The 22,730-nt window shown below is 33.6% G+C and overlaps 1 protein-coding gene across 5 annotated transcripts in view; it reads left to right on the top strand.

Moving 5' to 3' along the window:
• DENND1B (DENN domain containing 1B) overlaps positions 1–22,730 on the top strand; it is a 256,636-nt gene that overhangs the window by 207,180 nt on the left and 26,726 nt on the right. For all 5 annotated transcript variants that reach the window (XR_010024876.1, XM_063114157.1, XM_063114160.1 and 2 more), the window contains 5 exons: positions 7,038–7,128; positions 13,301–13,341; positions 14,355–14,423; positions 16,600–16,656; positions 17,512–17,619. Coding sequence is in view for 4 of the 5 variants with exons in the window: in XM_063114157.1 (XP_062970227.1) it covers positions 7,038–7,128; positions 13,301–13,341; positions 14,355–14,423; positions 16,600–16,656; positions 17,512–17,619 (366 nt within the window). In the remaining variant the exon portion in view is untranslated. The remainder of the gene's footprint in view (positions 1–7,037; positions 7,129–13,300; positions 13,342–14,354; positions 14,424–16,599; positions 16,657–17,511; positions 17,620–22,730) is intronic.

A 22,730-nucleotide genomic window follows, 5' to 3' on the forward strand; every position in this document is an offset into this window, starting at 1 on the left:
CCAAGATTATGGATCTATTTTGAAGATAAGCTCAATGGATATCTGCAGGATTTAATATAAAGTGTGAGAGAAAGAGGCGTCATGGGTCATCTGAGAAACTGGTAGGATGTAGTTTTCATTTCCTTGAGATGAGGAAGATTATGGGCAGAAGAGATTTTGGCAAGAAGAAATAGTTCAGTTTCAGACATGTTAAGTTCATGATGTTTATTAGACATTCAAGTAGGATATTGATTAGGCACATGGATAAACGAGGTAGAGGAGAAAATTGGACTAGAGATATAAATTTGGGAATAATCAGTATATAGATAGTTCTTAGAGCCATTAGACTGGAGAGCAGGTGAGACTACCAAAGGGGTGAATATAAATAGAAATGACAAGAGGCCCAGCAACTGGGACGTAGCAAAGGAAGCCAAGAAAGAGTGGGTGACCAGTGAGGTAGGACAAGCATCGGGAGAGTGCTTTATTTTAGCATCCAAGTAAATAAAAAGTACCAAGGAGGGAGGGGTTCATACTGTTAGATGCTCATGATAGGTTAGTTAAAGTAAGGACTTGGAACTTCCCACTGGGCTTAGTAACATGGATGTATGATGACCTCAGCAAAAGCAGTTTTGCTGAAGTGGTGAAGTAGAGATTGCGACTGAAGCACGGGGGAGAGGACATGGAGGCAAAAGTACAGCCAGTTCTTTTGAGTTTTACAGTAAAGAACAGAGACGGACATAGAGAAGTAAATGGGGTCAAGAGAAGAAATAACACGTTTGTGGGCTGCTGGGAAGGTCTCATAGAGAAAGAAAACTATATTCAGGAGAGAGGAGGAAATGGTTGGAGAAGTTAGTATTTGTGAGGAGCACAGACAATTCATTTATAACAGGAGAGAAGGCAGAGTCTGTGACAGATGGAGGAGGCAGGTAAATGTGGCACTTAGAGCTTACAGAACTTCTCTTTTCATTGCTTCAGTTTTGTTCTTTTTCAGTGAAATTAAGAAGCAAGGTCATCACCAGAGAAAAAAGGGGAGGTGGTTGGACATTTAAGGAGAGAAGATATGAAATCATGAAATAGAGGGGGAGATTGAATGGCCTAGGGAAAAAATAGAATTGTTTGGCATTATTCCAATTCTGTTTGACGTTGGAGATTATGAATTTAGAGTAAGAATAATCGCTATGGTTGGTTGGATTTACTCCAGACACTTGGAGCCTCGTACTGGCCTACTGAGTGCATGCCTGTTCCCACTTCAGTGCAATTGTTTACTCTGGCTATTCCCTGTGCCTGGAATCCTCTTTTCCAGTTAAACCTCTTCACTGCTTTCAAGTCTTGGCTCAAATGTCATCTTCATGAGACCTACCGTGACCACACTATTTAAAATTGAAAGTGTCTTGCCCCACACTCCACCACCTCCCTTGTACAAGTCTATTTTATTCCCTGACACTCATCATCTTCTAACATACTACATAATTTATGTTTCTTATTTTATGCTGTAACTCCCTTTCCTTGCCCCACTAGAAGTTTAAGCATCGTGGAGACTTGGATTTTTGCCTGTTTCATTTGTTCCTGTATTTTAGGCATCTAGAAAAGTGCCTGGGATATAGAAAGCATTCAGTAAATATTTATCGAATGATGGAATTCATTGATTCTTTGGCCCGGTGATCATAAATTTCAGCAAACTAAATTCTTCAGTAAATTATTTAATGTTTTGTAATTGATACATTCTTGAAGATAGTATTGTTGTCCTATTGTTATTTTAAGTTATTAGTTCTAATGATAAGTTGCATGAAATGGGCTCTTTATACTCTTCAAAATGTTTTCTGTTCCTTATATCATGGTAATCTAATTTAGTATATTGAACCTTACAGTCATCTGATTACCTAATCTTTGAAATGGCATAAAAGTAACTATTTCTATTCTTTCACCTATTCTTTCACATACTTAATTTTCTTGCTTTGAGCTCTAAACTGACCTACCTTATTCCCCACTTGTTATAGCAGTTTGTGTTAATATATATAGCTACTAAATGAGTGCCTTGCATTTAGCAGGTGTCTATAAATATCTGTTGATTTAATTTATTATAACACTTAAGTGTGGTTTTCCCTAATCTGTCAAGATTTACTGAGCATTTATAAGAAGAAATATTTAAATTAGACTGCTTGTTAAATTTTTAGCCCAAAGCATTATAAGAAAGGCAGATTTTAAAGATTCATAAGAAAATTAATACATTTTAAAAGCAAATTTTTTACTGTATTTAAAATTTTTCTTTAAATTGCTAAAGACTTCTGATTCATTAAAAAATCACAACTGTATTTTTCTCTAGCTCTCAATACTAATTTTATTACATTAGTTATCATTGTACCCAAGAAGAGTTTCTAATATGAGATAAATTTTTGAGATATGGTAATTTTTCCTCTAGGTTGAGGAAAGATCTGGGTGTGTAGATTTGTTTCTAGTGTCCCTGCAGCTTTGCTTCACTGACAGGACTGCCATGTTAGCACAACAAACCACACTCCATCTTGCCTCTTCCCAGCTTAGTAAAGAATTGCACCACTGACCCCATCTCCCCAGCACAATCTTTTTTACAAGCTGTTTTTGGTTTAAATCAAATATTTCTTTACAAATGGTATTAGAATTCTGAAATTCAATTACTGTCATCCTTAGAGTTATGATAGATTGACTATAATTAAATATTTATATAACACATGTCTAGACCACAAAAGGTATTGGCACACTGGTAGTAGCATAACTTGTTTGGATTTTTAGATTAAATGCTGGAAATGCACTGTCTGGTGAATAATTAAAGAACTGTGAAAAGTATATACAATTTATCTCTTGTAGAGGAAAGTTGTATTCTTACCAGCCTACAGGCCAATGTATTCTAGCTTAATCTATGAATCTGATTTAGAACATATTTATTGTATTGTATTTTTAAACATTCATTTTATATTTAATTTTATGGTAAAAATCAGTTTAAATGGCGAATGTTCATTGTCATGTAACAATATTGCTTTACTGAAATGAATTTAAAGCAACAGGTAATTACTTTAAATTGATTCAATTTCTTATTAAGACAGCTATTGGAAGTTTAAAATGCTTTTAAAAGACCTTTAGTGATATCAATATCGAAAAGAGGAGCAGGAAGCAATTTTGTTGCTTGAAAACATCTTGTAAACCTGTTAAATTACTTTAAGATCATGTCATAAGGATGAACAAAATCTAGTTCTTCTTGCAATTGTTGATGATATATAGGGAATAATGTCACTGATCTCGATAATTATATGTATTCTTATTCATCTTGAGACTTACATATATTCTAATTTTTGACTATTGTATAGGTAGTGTTCTGGGTGGAATACATCAGAGAACAAAGCAGAAAATAATTTTTGGCTTTGTAAAGCTTTATTTTTAATGAGAGGGAGACAGACAATAAAGAGTCAATTTTATCTATTTACACTTTATAATAAAATTATGAAATCTACACTACGGAATTATACCTATGAATTTTTGTAAGATTTCCAACTATGTTATTTATGTTTTTGTGTGATTATTTAGCATGTCTAGTTCTAGATTTTAATTTTTTCTGTTGGAATAAAAAGTAAAATGATAAGATTTATGTGAAAAGCATCATCTTAAAGCAAATTCTTAAATTCCCTTAAAACTGTACTTGCAACCTAATTTTATGTTATATCTATACTACTTTCATTGTTATCAACAATGTTACTTGTCATTACTTGCAATAACTAATTTTTTCAAACCTAATGTCTTCTAATTACCTAAAGAACCAACTCTACTTGGAGGAAAAAAGCTCATATTGAATCAAAAATAGAAAAAGGAGTTTGGGGGACTGTTACACTCAGCGTTACCACTCTTCTGTGTATTACTGGGTGTTTATATTTTTGTGTAGACATAAATAATGTATGTGTGTATGTGCACAAAATCAATCTTTTATTTTAAGAGCTAACATCTTCATTCAGTGTGTACATTGGTAAGTGTCTGATTGTCACTGACAGGATTGTTTGTAAAGTCAGTGATAACACGTGGTATTTTACCAAGTGATTAATTTCTCCCGGCTCAAATCACTAGTTTAGTAGCACAAAGTAGTTAATCATGCTCGAAAACGCATAATCAGTAAATAGTTTTGGGATTTATCTCTTTTTAGACTTGAACTGTTCCACTCATTTTCTAAAATGGATGGATTATTTCTAGTAAACACAAAAATGGAAACCTTTTAAAAAGTCTTGTAGTCTTAATCTTATAGAGCAAATTAAGTCCTTTAAAAGGGTGTCTTAGTTTGTTCTACTTTCAGTAATGTATTACTTTAAATTTATCATTTTGCTTTCACCTTATTTTTTTAAATGATACTTAGTCCATCAAATTAGATCACTTTAATTTGATTTATAATGCTGTGCTGAAACGTGTGCAAGTCATATTTGGTATGCATTTTAAACTGCCTTATTTTGAAATTAACTATTTATTATATAAAGCAAAGACACCAGCATTATGTTACTAGCTTTGATCACAAGATAGAATGAAATGAGTTGATTCTATACATTATAGTTATTTAACTTTAAAACCAGTTAAAAGTACATGACCTTTACTCTCAGTTTCAGTATACTTCAGTCTTTCTGCAACGTTTATTCAGTTCAAACTTTATATCAGGCATTTTGCCAGGTATTGAAGACCTGAGAAAGACAGTGATCCTTCCTTCAGGAAGTTCACAAAATTAGAGTTGAAGAAAGTGGTGGTAGTGGGAAAAGTGAACTTTATTATTCAGCATTTATTCTGTGTCTAGAACATAGGCACTTCATATTATTTTAATTAGCTCTTACAAAACCCCATAAGATATTTATTATTATTCCCATTTTACAGAAGGGGAAACAGAGTATCAGAGATGACATGTTGCCTGAGATAATAAAACTAATAAGTGGCAGGTTTATGACGCAGGCCTTTCATACTCCAAGCTTTTTGTTCATTTATCCTACAGGAAGTCTTCTGCATACCAAGCATAGTGAGGATATAAAAATGGGTAATTTATGGTCCCTATCCTCAAAGAGTCCTAAGTTTTGTGAGAGCAACTCATGCTCTAAGAAAAAAGCCAACTTGCCTCGTTGCAGCTGGGTTTAGCTTCCCCCCGTTCCAGGCTTCAGGACCCTGACAAGGCCCCAGCGCTTTGCAACTAGGCAAGCTGCTGCCAACGCACCAGGGCCCAGCGGGGGTCCTGAGGCCCGAAGCCGGGGGAAGCTGAACCCAGCCACAGCCACGTAAAGAGCACACCAGAAACACCATGTCCACGTGGGCAGCCCACCATAGCCACTACAATTGCCACGGCTGCTGCAAAAGCAGCTGGTCTCTGTAGCAGAAGTCACAGCCATCACACAGATGACAATGCCAGACTGTCAATTGCATTGACACAAGGAGAGGCACCAGCAGAGACCAAAAAAAAGAAGAGGTCGTCTCTCTCCACAAAGCACACTCCAGAGTAATAGAAGCAGCATCTGATTTATGATAATAGGGGAGGACTTGATCACACCTGTCTCAGTACTGGACAGATCATCTAGGCCACAAACCAGCAGAGGAACAGTTAATCTATCAGGTGGAGAGAACAAGTCTATGGTCATTAGAGGGGGCAGGGGAAAGGGGGAGGGAGAGATTGGATAAGGGGAATAAAGAATAAGTATGATTTGTAACAATGAATATGCTAAAAATTTTTATTTATTTATTTTTTTTTGTCTTTTTCGTGACGGCCCTCAGCCATTGAGTGCACCGGCCAGTCCTATACAGGATCCAAACCCGTGGCGGGAGCGCCACACTCTCCCAAGTGTGCCACAGGCTCGGCCTGCTAAAAATTTTTAAAAGAGCCAAGTCTTTATTTTCTTAGGCTCTGTTTATGTGTTTATGTGAACTCATCTTAACCACTATGGTAATAAAATGGTAGTTAAACCAAGTTTTTGTGTTCCTTTTTTTTTGGGGGGGGGCTGGCTAGTACGGGGATCTGAACCCTTGACCATGGTATTATCAGCACCCGGCTCTAACAAAGTGAGCCAACAGGCCAGCCCCTAAACCACATCTTGTACAGGAATCTGTTGATTCATTTGATTCATTTAGCGTTCTCTCTTAATTTTGGTGTGTAAGAGATTTTTGTCTCGGTCTTATAGTATAACTGATATTACTTACTGCTACTAATTATCTTAAATTGCTGCCTAAGGAATAATGTATTTTCCTACACAACTCCTCTCAGTTTTGTCTGTTAACCATTCAAATAGAAAATGAGGGCAGAGTGTGAGATTTTTTTTAAAAAGTCAAGCTACTTTATTCTAATTCAGTTAATTTTTTACTGTGTAAATTTAAAATTTATGGTCAGGATTAATTAATTTCAGAATGAAAGTGGACATTTTGTATTTTTTTTAATCATCAAATGATTAGAATTACCTGGTGCTCTATTATGTTTTAGGAGTTAATGGTTTAGATAGGGAGTCTTTTATTTTATTGGACGAAGTTAATATTAATCTTCAAAATAGTAGTGTCTCACATTTCTTGGGTACTTACTGTGTCAGAGACTATGCTGAGCACATTACTTAGGTTGATCTAATTTAATGTTTACAGCAATTCCATGAGACAGGTATTGGAAAAACTGAGGCCTGGTGAAGGAGGACACATCTCCATGGGCAAATGACCGGGCAGGGCAGCAGTGCCTTTGTGCAAACCCCTCTGCAGAGGTTGTGCGTGGATCAAATATCTAGAGCCTGTAATCTTTACTATTGCACTTTGCTATTTCTTGTTCATAAAGTTAGGGCCTATGCTGAACATTTATGATTTAACTAATTAGCTCCTGCTTGCTGAATACCTGCTCTTTCCACAGTTGGAGAATTTTCTTGTCGTGCTTGTGTGTGTGTGTGTGTGTGTGTGTGTGTGTGTGTGTGTGTGTGTGTGTGTATACACCATATATATGTGTAACTTATATGAGAGTCTGCTATCAATATTTTTGATGTAAGTAAAATTTGATCTTATGAAATAAATGAAAAATTAAATTAAAATTTGACACTTTTTAATTTCAGTTTATTGATGGTCGATTGGCAAAACTAAATGCAGGAAGAGGTTTCTCTGATGTATTTGAAGAAGAGATCACTTCAGGTGGCTTTTGTGGAGGTAAAGACTAGTTTCAGTATGATTATCCATTTTCTGAATAACTGTTATCTTGATTTTTACACTTGTGTTTGATATAAATTACTTCATTACCTACTATTTTCTCCTAAATATATAATGACTTAAATACATTTTTTTCATCTTATAAGAGCTATGGTATTAATTTATTTTGCCTGATATTTGTTATTCACGTCAAGATGATCTCATGAATTGGTAGCTGTTGGCTTGGATAATCTCTTAATATTACTGGAAATAAATAACACAGAAATCCAATCAATTTATGTTTTCCAGTCTTTCTTTATGAATACTAGTATTCTCTGCTAGAAAGCTACTAGTGATGACTATGCCTGAGTACAAATTTAAGAACTGAGATTATGATTGAAATAGTAGATTGTAATATAATCCAAAAAGAAATGTTTGAACTCCTTCTACATTTTAAAGTTAATGTATTATCGTACAGAAGTCTTTGCCTTTTTTACTGTGCAGATCACTGCAGCATTAGGAAAGTTTTCAGTTTACCATTTTATAAATATGATTAATCCTTCAAAGGTATATATTCAAATAATGTTATAACTATCTAGACAATTAATAATTTACGAACTGATACTTTAGGCACAGTTGTTCCAGTATATAGTCCTGAATTACAGAGAATTTTGTTTGAGTCCTTGAAATGTCCTGTTCATTCTTGCAGCCAGTATTTGCTGAGTGCTTGCTGTATACTAGGCATTGTTCTAGATAATGAGTGAACTAAATCAACACAAATCCTTGCCCTTTATATTTTGGTGTGTTCATTTTTGACCTGGTACAGTAGTAATTTTTTTCTATCCCTTTGTAGGTTTGAGAAAAAAGTTTTTAGTTTATGTGTGAATAATAGTTGAGAAATAAAACATGAGAAGACAGAAAGTAATAAGTAATCATCTATAAATTTGACAAAATTTTATTTTATTTTTAAATAAGATTTAGTTTTGCACCATAAAAATATAGAAACCATTGAGATAATTTGTTCATGAAAAGAGGTACAAATGAACTTAGCAGTTGTAGACCTTTATCTGATGTAAGTACAGCATTTCATTGATAACATGTAGCTTGGGGAGAAAGTTTACTTGACTCAGCAAGTAAGCTGAATGTGGAATCATTCAGCTCCTTGCTTTCCTCAGCTCATGGGTAAAAATTTAGCTTCACTGGAACTTTTGTGTTAAAATAACACTTTTTTACTTTTCAACTCAGACAAGCAAAATATTGTCAGCTCATGGACAAATTGCTTGAGGCATCTATTCAGTATTTACATAACTGCTGTCTCATTATCTTTATGACCCGTGGGGCTAGTAGCTTTTATAGAATTGAAGATGACATCTTGTGACAGTAATGGGGTAGAACTATGATTCTTTTATACAGTTAAATTCTGTTGTCTTAACCATTGGTCCGGATACCTCAGTAATAGAGTAGAAGTAGATGGCTTTTCTTGTGGGAGAGGATCACTGAAATTTTTTACTAAAGGTCTTATTGTTTAACAAAGAATAGGGAAATATGATCAGTAGTTAGCATCTGACTTAGAGACTTCTGCATTTTCAGTACAACTTAATGCCAACTGCTTTGGTGCTCTTTATTAAAATGAAAAAGGTTTGAACTCTTATTTTAATTTGAGGGAGCCAATATTTATCTAAAAGGAAAGCCTAGTTCAAGAAATCATAATTTCAATGAGTACAGCAAGAAAGGACCTTTAAAAAGTATGCTTGACTGTCAGTTGTTATTTTTTAATTATTGTATTTTGGGTTATTTTAGAGATACATAGAGATTATTTTTAGAAAAAATAAAGCAAAATTCTTTAGGATTTGAAATAAAAAGATGAATAATCTAACAAAAGTTAGTAATGTTCTCCTAATTACTAATTAGAAGGTATATATCTATGTAAGGTACGTATGTGTGCGTATTTCAAAAAACAGTTCTTAGTGGACAACTTCAAACATTTGTCATCTAGACTACACTTCTGAAGGATATGTCTATGTCATGATATTGACCCGTTCTTCAAAGACATAAACTGGTTTAACTTTGTCTTTTCTCTCATAGTAATAGTAATAATTATAGTAAGTGTTCATATTTATTGAGCACTAATATGTTTCAGAAACTCTCCCAAGAGCTCTACAAATATCTCATTTAATCCTCACAATACCCTATGAGGCACTTTGATCATCGCATTTTTATGGGAATACTCAGCTTAATAATTTGTTCAAGATCGCATAGCTAGTAGGGGCCGGAATCTGAACTCAACATGTTCTACCTGGCTTCAAAGCTCTTGCTTTAATAGCTATAATATATTCTTTATAATAAGAGATCTTTGTAACAAGAAAACATTCAGTAAACAAGAGTAGTAGCAAGTAGTGGCAAGCCTTCCCTACCCTGATTGGAGAAAAGCAGAATTCCTGTCTCTTCTGAATATCTCTTGAAGATTTTTTACGCATAAAGCCACCAGAAAGATCACTGTAGATGAAATCAACATTAATAAAACCTGAAGAAAAAATTGTTTCCTTAAGCAAAAATAATTAAGAAATTTTAGAGATGCATCTATTTTCTCCTCTTTATACATCATTGCAGTGGTAGTTTATACACTGTTTTTGTTGCTAATGCCCATGGTTGTGATAAAATAAATATGAGTATAGTGGAGCTTTATAATTATCGTAGCTCTGAGTAAAAATGTGCAGTGTAGGAAAATCATAAGAACATCTAGATCCACGTTTGAATCTAGAACTATGGTTGAAGAATCTGTGAATACATGCAGATTTCCAAAAAACATTTTCTGTCTTGTGAGTTCCCATAGTCATGCCTGTTAAGGAAATCTATGTTACACCTGCTTCCTTTCATGAGGCCCTTGCAGAACATGTGTAAAGAGAAGCATATTCATGGAGACTCAAAGGTAATAAAAGAGGACATTAATAGAACAAAGGATGCAATTAGGTAAAAACAAATGTTGATCTGTGAAAAAGCAGCACAGGAATATTGAGTAGTTAAGGACATATTTTTAAAAATATATTGTTTCATTTAAAATACAACTAGTTCTTAAATTCACATCAAAATATCTAAACTTTAAAAAGGAGAAATATTTTCATATTGATTTTATACAGGAGTGTGTGGTTACTCTCCGTTAACAGCATTTGTTTCTTCATTAGTTCTCTGATATAATCCAATCAGTCTTTTATTTATTTCTACTTCTTTTTATTGACTGTGGCATCAAAAGAATTTGAAGAAGGGTAGTAGGAAATTATAAGTTATAATAGTATTTTTTCTGGCCTCATTGAGCAATTTAGAACAGTTTACTTTATTTCGATAAATAACTACAAATGACTGCAATTTAAACAAATACATTTGAAGGCAAAATCTTTTGCCCAAGTGAGAAATAAAGATATTTCGTCCTTGAGTATGAGAAAATCAGTTGTTTAATTAACAAGAACAATGTTAATTATTTCCTCAATAACGCTTGTTATGACCATAATCCAGTGATTGTAAAAGAAGGAATCTGAGGGATTTTTTGGCATTCAAATGAACTGTTTAAGAAAAAAAACAGCCTTTTTTTTTCTTAACATCACCAAAGGATTATGTGCTTGTTCCATAACTTTTGTGGAAATATAACCTTGAATCATAAAAGCACTAAAATTTAAAGAGACAATTAGCTTAAATTTTTTTTTTTTTTTAAAACAGGAATCTACCTAAATTGTATCACATTTCTCTATTATCTTAAGCAATGTACTTATTCTTAGGGAATTCCTGTTTACCCTTATACTACATTATTACTGATGATTCTTACTATTAACTTTCTTTTCAGGGTATTAGCTTTGGGCAGCCCCTCTCCCTTTCTAATGTAATCGCTTTAGAAGTGATATGGCGGTAACTTACCTCTGTGTAACTCAAGATTTATCATATTTTATTTAGCAGTATTAGAGGTAGTATTTCGGAGTTGAAGGAATAATAAACCAAGAATTAAAATACCTAGATTCTTATTCTTTCTCACTTGCTAGCTTTGTCATTTATGGTGTTTGTCCAATGTGCTAGGTACCGTAGTAAGCATCGTGTATCTTTCATCCTCACAATAATCCTGAAGGGCAGTGGCAATTATGCTTATTTGATGAATGAGGAATCCGAAGCTCAGCCAGGGTGAGGACCTAGTCCCAAACCACATCGTCCACAAGGATGGAGCGGGCCTGCACTGCGAAGGTTCACTGGGCTCCAAAGCCCCCTTCCTTCTCACTGAACTGTAGAGCCTGTGGCACTGCCTGCTTTGCTCATTTTACAGCAGAAATATACAGTTCAAGTAATGTAATGTAGGTAAACATATTTTGTGACCTGTGAAGAGCTGAATATGAGCTTTTTATTCCTCACAATTCTAAACAAGACACTACTCTTTTTATAATTGCTCTGAAGTTTTATGATAGTTTTTTTCCTTGTGGTTTAGAAGTGAAAACATTTTTTTTTTTTTTCTGGATTGACAAGAGTTACAGAATGCTAAATTGTTATAATATTGTTGATGTTTCTCGTTTTTGCTTTCCTAACTGTATTTTGGGAACATAATTCAAATACAACACTTTTCAGAATACTATGAGTAAAATCTTAGTCTTAAATATGTGATTTCCACTGAACCATTTTTAATAGAGAAGTTAAAAAGCAATGAACTGATGAGAACTCTTAATAGAGAAGTAAAAGTTTATGAGCAATCTGGTTGAATGAAGATATACATTTTATTTTGCTGTTCATAAGATCTCGTTGAGAAATAAATTGATAGAATAACTTAGACTTTTTCATTATTTTACAAGGGAAATATAATTTTGAAAATTTGGTCAAGCCAAATACCGCCTGAAACGCATACCTTTTAAACAGTGCAATTTTTTTTTACATGGGTTATTTTAGATACATTTTGCTCTAGTCATTTCACAAGATAGTATTTTCCTCTGTGTTTCTTCCTCCTGAAAAGGTGCAATACAGTGCTGAGTAGTAAGAGATGTTTTTCAGAGTAAGAGTTGTTGCTTGATATTTCTTTAAAGTTAGAGAAAGATTGTAAGTATAGGAGTGAGTCCAGAGCTGGTCACTTTTGGCCTGATGTTGATTAGGGAAGCTGGAAAGAAATTCTTGGGCCGAGATCATTCTGCCTCTATTTTGTAATAGCAAGGCGATACACTTTTTAAAAAGCTACAACCACAAACAAAAGGAGAGCACTATTTGTTTTAGGAGTTCGTTGTACAGCACAGTGTCTGAGTAGCTACTGGGACTTTGTTTTTTATAGTGACTTTTCACTCTTGTTATTCAGGGAATATTTAAACATTTAAACAAGCAAGAAGTTAGTTAAAATCTAACTGAAATCATTTGATATGAAAGATTAGTTTAGATTAGTTGCATGTGTGTGTATCTTTTTGTCTTCTTATATCATCATATTGACTAAATTATTTATCGTATTTGGAACTAAATATATTTATTACCATATTGTATTAGAAATAGTTTTGTCAGCATTTGAGCTTTCCAATAATCACGATGCTCTGCAGCATAAAAGCTGCATTTGCTTCACATTTTCTTGTGAAATATCTGTCAAATTTGCAGATTTACAACTAGAGAATATTTTCAGAACTAAAATTACAGTTTAATTCTGTTAAAATAAAATTAGCTCTTAATTTGTGTTAATATTTAACAACCATAGAGGAATCTTTTTTTGTCTTCAAGGTTCTTTTCATTTCTAAATTTTCTAGCTTTTAAAAATTTCCCTATGCAATTGAAATATTGTTTTAAAATGAATGCAATTGGGTAAAAGAGGCAAACTTTTACAAAACAACATAGACATAAAACGTTGAAAAATTAGTTTAAAAAACATAAAAATTTTGGATTTCAAAAGAGAGATTATGTTTTCCCACTCTGAAGCTAATATTGAATGAAAGAAGATAGAATAATGTATTAGCTTTATATGTGAATGAAGAAAAAGTGATCGTCTATTTCTAGAAGTGCTAATTACCCTGTTCCTTATTATTAGAGCAATTTGTTACTTCTTATGATGCCATTGCTTCTCTTACACCATTGCTTCATTACAACATTAAGACAGTTTGTCTACTAAAATGCTGGAAATACTAGTTCTTGATGAATTTTGGCTTATGTATTTATTTTTGATCAAATATGCCTGGCATGTAATTTTTATATTTTCCAGGGAACCCAAGGTCATATCAGCAATGGGTGCACACAGTCAAGGTAATAATAAGCCTTCAAAGTTTCTTCTTCTTTCACCCTAATATATATGGAGAAATGTTCAATAAAAGTATGCTTTTATGCTTATGCTGTTTATTTGCAGCATTTGAAATGTTTGTGTATTTTCTCACATTTTAAATATTTTTATTTTATGCCTATATTTATTGATATTCATAAAGATAATTTTAAAATGAAATGGAAAGTTTTTGTCCAGAGATAAACGGCTTGTTTTGAAAAGCAAGATTTTACTGTCACCTTATATTATATTCCAGAACAAGGATTTAAGTGGAGTAGTAGGATTTGATGGGAATTTTACAATTTCTGGTAATGTAGTTTTGTTAATATGATTTTTCCACAAAAGAGAGATGGAAAGAAGGAAACAACAGTCACAATAATGCACCGAACTTTCAGAAGGAGAGAGCAGAGCTGTGGTTACGAGAGGTGGGAAAAGGGGGAGGGGATGAGTGAGAAGTTGGTTCGTGGACACAGGGAATGATTATGTTCTGTAATGATGAACATGCTGATTTTCCTGATTTGATAATCACACATTGTGCCCAGGTATTGATATTTAATTCTGTATCCCACAAATATGTTTAATCAATTATTTTTCAATAAAAAAAAATAAAAAATTTTTAAAAACCCACAAACTGTCTTTGACACATTGAGACTGTTACTCAACATTAAAACAATTGATAAATATTGTATTTCTTTTTTATTAAGCTTTAAATATGTGCATATCACTGGGTATATTGTTCAAGTCTGTCTGAACTTCAAAGATGAAATGATTTTTAAATGATGTATTACACCAAATAAAAGAACAGAGTAGAAAGTTTACATTTTGTTTGAAATTATTATTGTATATAAAAACTTGAAAACATTAAACATGAAATAATTTTTATAGGTTTTTGTTTAACTGTGAGTAAAGAAAGCTCTTTTTCTATACTACTAATAATGCTTTGTTTTGGGGAGAATTTGGCCAAAAGTTTTAGAAATGTGTTTTTGTTTTTCTTTTGCAGAAGGGAGGTGCACTATTCAATACAGCAGTGACCAAAGCAACTCCTGCTGTACGGACAGCATATAAATTTGTAAGTTTTCTTTGGATACTTAAGAATTCTATTGATAAAAATTACACAATATTTTCCTAGATGATAGACATGTAAATTCAGAGACACCGTTCCTGCCTTTGTATTGGTATCCCTATCTCTTTGCCCTGTGCTTGGAGCATATTATAGAATAAGTACTGAATATTTTTATCTCCTGAAGTAAATAATGATTTTGTCCATTACTTATAACAATTTTTCTGTGCTTATTTCTATGCTTAGAAGAATTTTTCTGTTCTTTCTATGCTTATGCTTTTTCATGCTGATAGGGGCCATAAAGAAAACTAGAGATGACACACACACTCTCCAATAAATCTAAGAATAACAGCAAAGTGAAATGCATGTTTAATTTGGCTGAAAGATTTTCTAAGTCATCTTTCTTGTGAAGGCTTTACATTTCAAATTATTTGTTAAAGCCATTTGCTTGGTGCATTTCTGTAGAAAATATTTATGTATTGTTAAGTTTCAACTTGGCAAGTTGAAAAGGGTGGAGAGAATCTGTACCCCATCTGCCAGGTAATCTGGAAAAGGTCAAAGGAGGAGAGGCATTGCAGCATGCAGTTAAATGGATCCGTGCATGACTTGCAGAACTGTGGAAGAGACTGACACCAGATTCAGCTCTATACACCAAGGATCATCTGACAAGATTAGTGGGATCAGGTGGATTAGAGAATATTTAGGTGAACTATAATGCAGTCCAAATGTGAGCAAAGCAGAGATGGATACAAATTCTAAAAGATGGGAATAGAGCATTTTTTCTTGGAAATCATGTATTTTTACCCAATGGAAATACGGTGATTAATAAAGGCACCTTTTAAATAAGTTCAGTGACTTTTCAAATGAAATAATGAATGTGAAAATGCTTGATTGATTCTAAAGAACTATGGGATATAATTTAGTGTTATTTGGCTTTTCAGATTCTATCTTACTGTGTGTAATATGTTGTGATTTTGCCTAATTCATAATACAGAAATAATTGTTTAGTTCAGTTAAAGATATTCCTTGAATACTATGCTGAGTTCTACCGATATTAACTGGAGAGAAAGATCCTTCCCCTCAAGGAATTTGGAAAGCTGTGTCTTTACTTTTCCTAGGAATAACTTGGGAAAGCAGGTGGTTTAGTAGTAGCAGAGGCTTTGGAGGTGGAGCCTTGAACCCATGCCTCTGTTCCTGTGTCTCTAGAAAGGGGCTGATAATGCCTTCTTTTTGATTAGGCTTAAATTGAATAGATGTATTTTTAAAACCTTAGTTCCTTCTTCCCCTCTTTGTAATTAAACAGACCTAGATTTGAATCCAGTCTGTGTGAACTTATTCCCTGAGTCACTTTCTTCATTTATAAAATGTGATAATAACAGTTCTAATGTCAGAGTTGTGATGCCCAGATGAAACAATGCATGCTGAGCACCCCGTACACAGTCGTGGATGCAGGAAACGCAAATTGAACGTGAATTTCTTCTTTCCTTTTTTTTTTTTTACTCTGCCCACTTCGAGTGGGAATTTCCAGTGGAACAAAGTTAAGGCTTTTATGAAAGGCCCAGTTGTCTTTACTTAAGTTATACCCCGCAGGAATCACAGTAGGACCTGAGAGACTCAAATGCTAACGCCAGATACCCAGTGAAACATGAGGATGGCTTTTAAATTGTTAAATGACTTTTCATTTTTGCCAGAAAAACTGTGTATGAAATAACCATACCATTAGGATGACTCTACTAATAAAAGTTTGTGTCTGCCTATAACAGCACTATAATAAAGCTTTATCAAGTTGCCTGAGTTCCCTATAATTTAAACATTTGCCCATGTGACTTGCTGCTGTGATGTGATTTCTCTTCTCCTCCAGTTTGTCACAATTTCAAATTTATCTGGGCATTAGTAATCTGGTGGATTCCCTTTGTGTTCTTTATGGTTTAGGAGGAAAAATAGGCTAAATATTAGCCTTTGTATGATATTTATATACAAATAGAAACTAATATACTTTTACCAACTAATAGTACCCAAAATAGTAAGTGGCACGGTATCCCTGAAATTGAGTTTTAGAGTATAATCCGTTTTTGCCTCTAAATGATATGAATAATTAGCAATTTTCATCATGTAGTCTTGTATACTTATTCTCTGAATGTAAGAGAACCATGCTGATCCAGACACATTTATGATCATTTTCTAGGCAAAAAACCATGCCAAGCTGGGAGTAAAGGAAGTGAAGAGGAAGCTAAGACACAAGGTACGTCGTATTCTTTTTTTTATTCTACCTTGATTCTTGTATTAGTTTGAAGCTTATACTTTACAAATCACATGAGATTTTATGTTTTTAATGACTTTTGAAATATGCTTAGCTCTTTGTTCAAGAATGTATTTTTCATAACAAGCCCTCCGGCAACTATCTGCCATTCTATATGCATCCACTGAATAATCTCTTTATTATTTGCATATTTTAGCACGGAACTATGGAGATCTTCAAAGGTGCTTTAACAGGATGTATGTTTTCATGAAGTTGATTGCCTTGATATTGCAATTGAAGTTCTTGCTTTAATCTGAGAGTTTTTTAAAAATGATGTCTTTGGTGAATTAAGCCAGGAAAGCCATCATTTCATTTTATAGGCTCTTTCTAATAGTAGCTACTTTAAATTGAAGTTGTTTTTAATTTACAAAAGATTGTGTATGAGGATTTGTATTTACATGTATGACTATTGCAGGTATATGAATATTTATGTGTATGTACATGTGTATTTGATTTGATTACACCTTACATCTTTGCAGATTTTATTATCAACTGTTATGCTTTGTATTTTTACCTTTGGAGAGAACATACTATTTAAAACTTCCAGTGTAGTGATGGAGATCAAACTATTTTCATATAATGGTTGTTCAAATAATTCAAAGTAGTCAGAGATTGTTTTGGAAATTATTAATTCATATTATATAAAAATGCATTTTCTTCCGAAATAGATTTTTTAAACTTACAGCTGAAAAGTTATTTTGTTATTTACATGTGTATTAGATACATTGTCTATTAATAAATAATTTTAGTAATAAAAGGAGTACTTTAAGATAATTACTTGTATGCTTTCATGTGTAGGAAAGTGAAGAAGATTATGGGACTTGTTCTGGTTCTGTACAATATACACCAGTTTACACATTACATGATGAAAAGGGAGGAAACCAGGAAAAGCTTAAGCTTGCCCAGGTAAGGTTATTTATCCTTTGTGCCTCCATGTTCTAAAATTATATAATTCCAGTGGATTCTTTAGGAACAATTTTGGACCCATTAATTTTTTATTTTATGATAAGAAAGCCTGCGGTATTGGTCAAGGAGAGAAATAGGTGGAATCCGGGCAGACTACAAGGGGATTGAGAATCAAATGTTATAAAGATCAGTCTCGATATACTTTATTAAGTCATGGTGCAAGGAGGGGGAGAGACAATTAAATATGTGATTGCAATAGAGTCTGAATTAGCTTGATGATGAACAAGAAATCACAGATTTCCTTTACTATAAAAATAAAATGAAACTCATATGTAGAAATTAGACCATTAAAATAGTCCATAGAAATTAACATGTGAACTGTATGTCTTTTTCTAAAGTTAGACATTTTATTTTTTATAAATATTTAAAGCTTCTGCTTATATTCTGATTGTACTTAAAATATTGTCCTGAGAAGCAAAGTGTTCAGAATCATAGCTGTAGTGTCTCTGACTTTGTATCATAAGTATGTTTCTGAAGTTTTTATTTATTTTTTTGTTTTTTTCTGAAGGTTTTAACCAAACAAAATTTGTACATCAAATTATATTTTAAGTGGCCTTAGAAAACTAGCTTTAATTTTTTTTTTTTGAGTGGATTTTAGTTATAAAATTATAGAACTGGAAGCAGCTTCAAAGCTTCATTTATTATAGTTGTCAAGATTTTCAGGTAAAGTTGATAGCTAGAATGGTCACATCAGTTGCCTTAAGTCTTATAACTGGTCAGTGGCGAAAGGGGACAGAAACCTATCTCTAATGCTCAAGTAGCTTTTCTGGACATCCAGGCACTGCAGGAGTATAGATGGCCATATAGGGCTTCCACGTATCTTTGTCTTCATCAGTTTTGTGTTGCTATAACAGAATACCAGAGACTGGGTAATTTATAAAGAATAGAAATTTATTTCTCACAGTTCTGGAGGTTGGGAAGTCCAAGATCAAAGTGTTGGCTCTGGCAAAGGCCTTCCTGCTGTGTCATCCCATGGCAGAAAGCAAAAAGGCATGAGGTAGCAAGAGGGTACCAAACTTGCCCTTTTATAATAGCACAAATCCCACACATGAGGGTCGAGTCCTCAAGGCCTAATCACCTCTTAAAGGTCTCACCTCTTAATACCATTACAATGGCAATTAAACTTTAACATGAGGTTTGGAGGGGATAAACATTCAAACCATAGCAGTCTTTAAGAATGGGAAAGGGCCAGTAAAACTATCCTAAAACCCTAGGCCTTTGTAAAGAACACCTGTTCATTTGATCATTCAACACCTACTATGTGCCAGGCACTTTTCCAGGGACCAGGTATATGTAGAAGGAAAGTCACAAAAATTCTCTGCCCTCACGGGGAGATAAATCTTTCTGATTTATTTATGAAGCTGATAGTTTTATATGTTAAAGTTGCTTGATTGCAGTATATTGGTAGAGAATGCTAATTGTGTGACCTAAAATAAGCCCTTTAATAAAATAATTATTCCACAAGTATAGAAGCCTTTTCTGGCCATTGCCATTAACTAAAGAACATTTATTAATTTGTAAACTAATGATGGATTTGCTACTGATTTTTCTGGTTTTTCTCCCATCACTAGTATAGTCAGTTTCTGTCTGTTCTGAAGCCGTAACATTTAAATTGGAGGAACACCTTTTCAAAATGTCAGTTTTAAGTTAAGAGAACTATTATCATATTTTAATTTTATTTATTTTTAAATTTTAAGTTGACCTTGTAATTGTATAGATTTATGGGGTACAAAATGATGTTAAAATTAATGCATACAGTGTAGAATAATTAAGTAAGTTAACATATCCATCACCTCAAATATGTAACATTTTTTGTGGTGAGGACATCTGAAATTTACTGTTTTAGCAATTTTGAAATGTACGATACTCTATTATTAACTATATTAATCACACTGCATGATACAACTCAAAAAAGTTTTTTTATTTTTTAAACATTCCTTTCCTTTAACACAGCATAGTATTTCTATGGTAATTTAATTATAAAATATATTACTGATTTTTGTTTTTGTTTTTCTGTTAATTCCTAGAGCCACAATTTCTTTTTTTTTATTTGAATATTTTTAAGGTGTACAATGTGATGTTTTGCTATACATATATCTAATGAAATGATCATTACACATAAGCAAATTAACATATTTATCACCTCATAGTTACTCCCCCCCCCTTTTTTTTCTGGTGATTGGAGCACCTAAAATCTATTCTCTTAGCAGATTTCCAGTATATAATACAATATTATTAACTGTAGTGTTCACACTGCACATTCTGATAGAGAAAATTGTAGTAGGTTGTAGAAAACCCTATAGGATAATAGGTTGCATTCACTGTATACTTATACTAAATCCTCAGGGCTGTCATTTATTGTAGGATCATTAATTCAGTTATCTACATTCATTAATTAGCATGTTATGGTTTTCAAGTGGACATGACAGAAATGATGACTCTAACAAGAATTAAAAGAAGTTGGGCTTATTCTTTTAAGAATTCTAACATGATTTTTCTACTTATGGTATGTAGGAATTTGTTAAACCAACATATTTAGCATTATGATGCAGGTGTTGATAGTGTCTGAATAATAATCTTTACTTTTCAAGTGATAAATATCTTAGTTTCAGGAAACATGTACACCTATATATCTGTTTCTTCCTATACATGTGTCTCATTACAGAAATAGATGTATGTATCTGTGTGTATTTTAACAGCTAAATTTTTAATAGTTCATATGTTCAATCATTTGTGACCTAATAATATTTATTATAATTTAATGTTTTGCTTCTTTATTTTATAGTTAAAATTTGATTGTTTAGTTTTAGATTCACATATATACTTATGAAACAGCTAAATTTTGGGCCCTCTGGCTTTTTTTTTTTTTTTTCTACTTTCTACCCTTAAATTTTTTTCTCCCCCAGACTCCCAGAATCCGTCCTCTCTTACAACACTAATTTTACTTCTTTGAGTTGATAGTTATATTGCTCTGAAATGATAGCCAGTTTGTAGCCAGCAGCTTATATATAAAGCACAGCATGATAAATTGCAATTGGAATTGTCTTCTAATCCTTGATTTCAATTGTTTATTTAATTTCGTAGTGTTAGCAAACTCACACAAATGAAACGAGACAATATCAGGACATCTGTTACAAGGATACAAGCTTTCCTTAGGACATCCAAATGTATGAATCTGTGGAGGCCTTGGGTAGGATTGGAGCTAGGAAATGGAAAAAACAGGGAAAAATTCCAGTTCCTCTCCCCACCCTACCGCCCTCTCCTCTCCTTCCCTCTCAGCCTTCTCTCCTTCCTCTTCCTCTTCCTCCTGCACTTCATCCTCCTCTCAGCACCTGAGCGTGTTCTTCTCTCTGCACGTTTACCGTGCGTTCCGTAGACTGGCTTTTTCTGCCTCTCTGTGCTGTCGACACAGATCTTGCAGGCCCTCACTTGAAGCAGTTGCTAGAAATGGGCAACAATTCCAGAATCCAATTTCTTGTGGAAGAACGTAATCAGCCCCCGTGGGCCCGGCGTTAGTCCACGGTTCAGTAAACTCTAGCCAGGGAAGCGGGGAGAGCACCATGTTACCAGGACCCTGGGAGGGCAGTAGGGGTGAGTAGGGGGAGCAGGGGAGCAGTTTTACAGAAGGGGTTTTAAAAGGACTGTGATAATCTCATAAGATGTCTGATTACCTCGTAATGCTATTTTTGAATCTTTGGAAAAAACAAAACAAATCTGTATTTTTAAGTACATAGAGGCTAGATCTTTGTGCCACAAATCTGAAGCTTGATAAGTTTAAGGTCAGCATACCCTAATGGGTTGCATTTGCCTTAATTCACTTGAGAGTTGAGCCTCTTATACAAACAAAAAAAGCTACAATTGGAAATAAGAATACACCATTGTGTAGAAGTAGAAAGTAGAATAATAATCACCAGAAGCTGGGAAGGGAAGGGGTGCTGGGGGCGGCGGGAGGGAAAGAGACGGGTTAATGGGTATAAAGTTACAGGTAGATAGGAAGAATAAGTTCTGGTGTTCTAAGCTGACTATAGCTAATAGTATTGTATTGTGTATTTCTAAATAGCTAGAAAAGAGGATCTGGAATGTAATCACTACAAAGAAAAGATAAAAGTTTAGGTGATGAATATGCTTTCTACCCTGAGTGAATCATTGTACAATATATGCATGCATTGAAACAACATACTGTATCCCACAAATATGTACAATCTTTTTAAAAAAGAATATACTATTGCACATTGGGCAAAGAAATCAAGAGGGATCAGTCATAGTCTACTGCCTTTTCTTTGTAGCAGGATACTGCAGAAGCTTCCTTGGTTCACTTTTTGGAGATAATTCAGTTCTGTTGATTTAATCAAAATATGATCCAATATGTTGTGGAGGAGACAGAAAACTGATGCTAGAGCCATGAACATATTGTTTTATGATGATTACCAAATCAGTGATTTCTGCTACCCCTAACTCTCCCAGTGTGATAATATTACATATTAAGATTTTTAACTAAATATGTAAGTATTTCTACAAATAGATGTGGTTAAAGGCAGAATTTAAATACCAATAAGTGCATCAGAGACACTAATGTTTATTCATTTATATTTCACCTATCTTCAAAATAATTTGATATTTTACAAAGAATAATAGAATAAAACATTAAAATGTATTTAAATTAGGTAAGATTTAAGGCAGAGAGAAAGTAAGTGTGGTAAGAAGCTCTTAAGGCCCTTTCCCTTCCTTAGCCCAAATGAAGAGAAAAGCACAGCTGTATGATTTATAATGCACAAAGCTCAGGAATTGCATAATCATTCCAGGAAAAGGGATAGATGTTACAGATCCATACATGAATTCACTGCCCCAAGAGCTTACATCCTGGTCGAGGTACCTAGCAGAGGCAAGGATCTCTCTATTAGGAGACAGAAATTTGCTTTCCTTTATTTGGTTTTCCTGTGCAGTTTCTATTATTTGAAATGCTCAAGCTCATTAATACCTCTTTCAAAGACAGCTTAGTTTCTTCACTGTTGAATAGCTTAAAAAATAAAAACAGCTGCAAACAGAAATAA

Source organism: Cynocephalus volans, chromosome 11 (genome assembly GCF_027409185.1).
Source record: "Cynocephalus volans isolate mCynVol1 chromosome 11, mCynVol1.pri, whole genome shotgun sequence".
Lineage (NCBI taxonomy): Eukaryota > Metazoa > Chordata > Mammalia > Dermoptera > Cynocephalidae > Cynocephalus > Cynocephalus volans.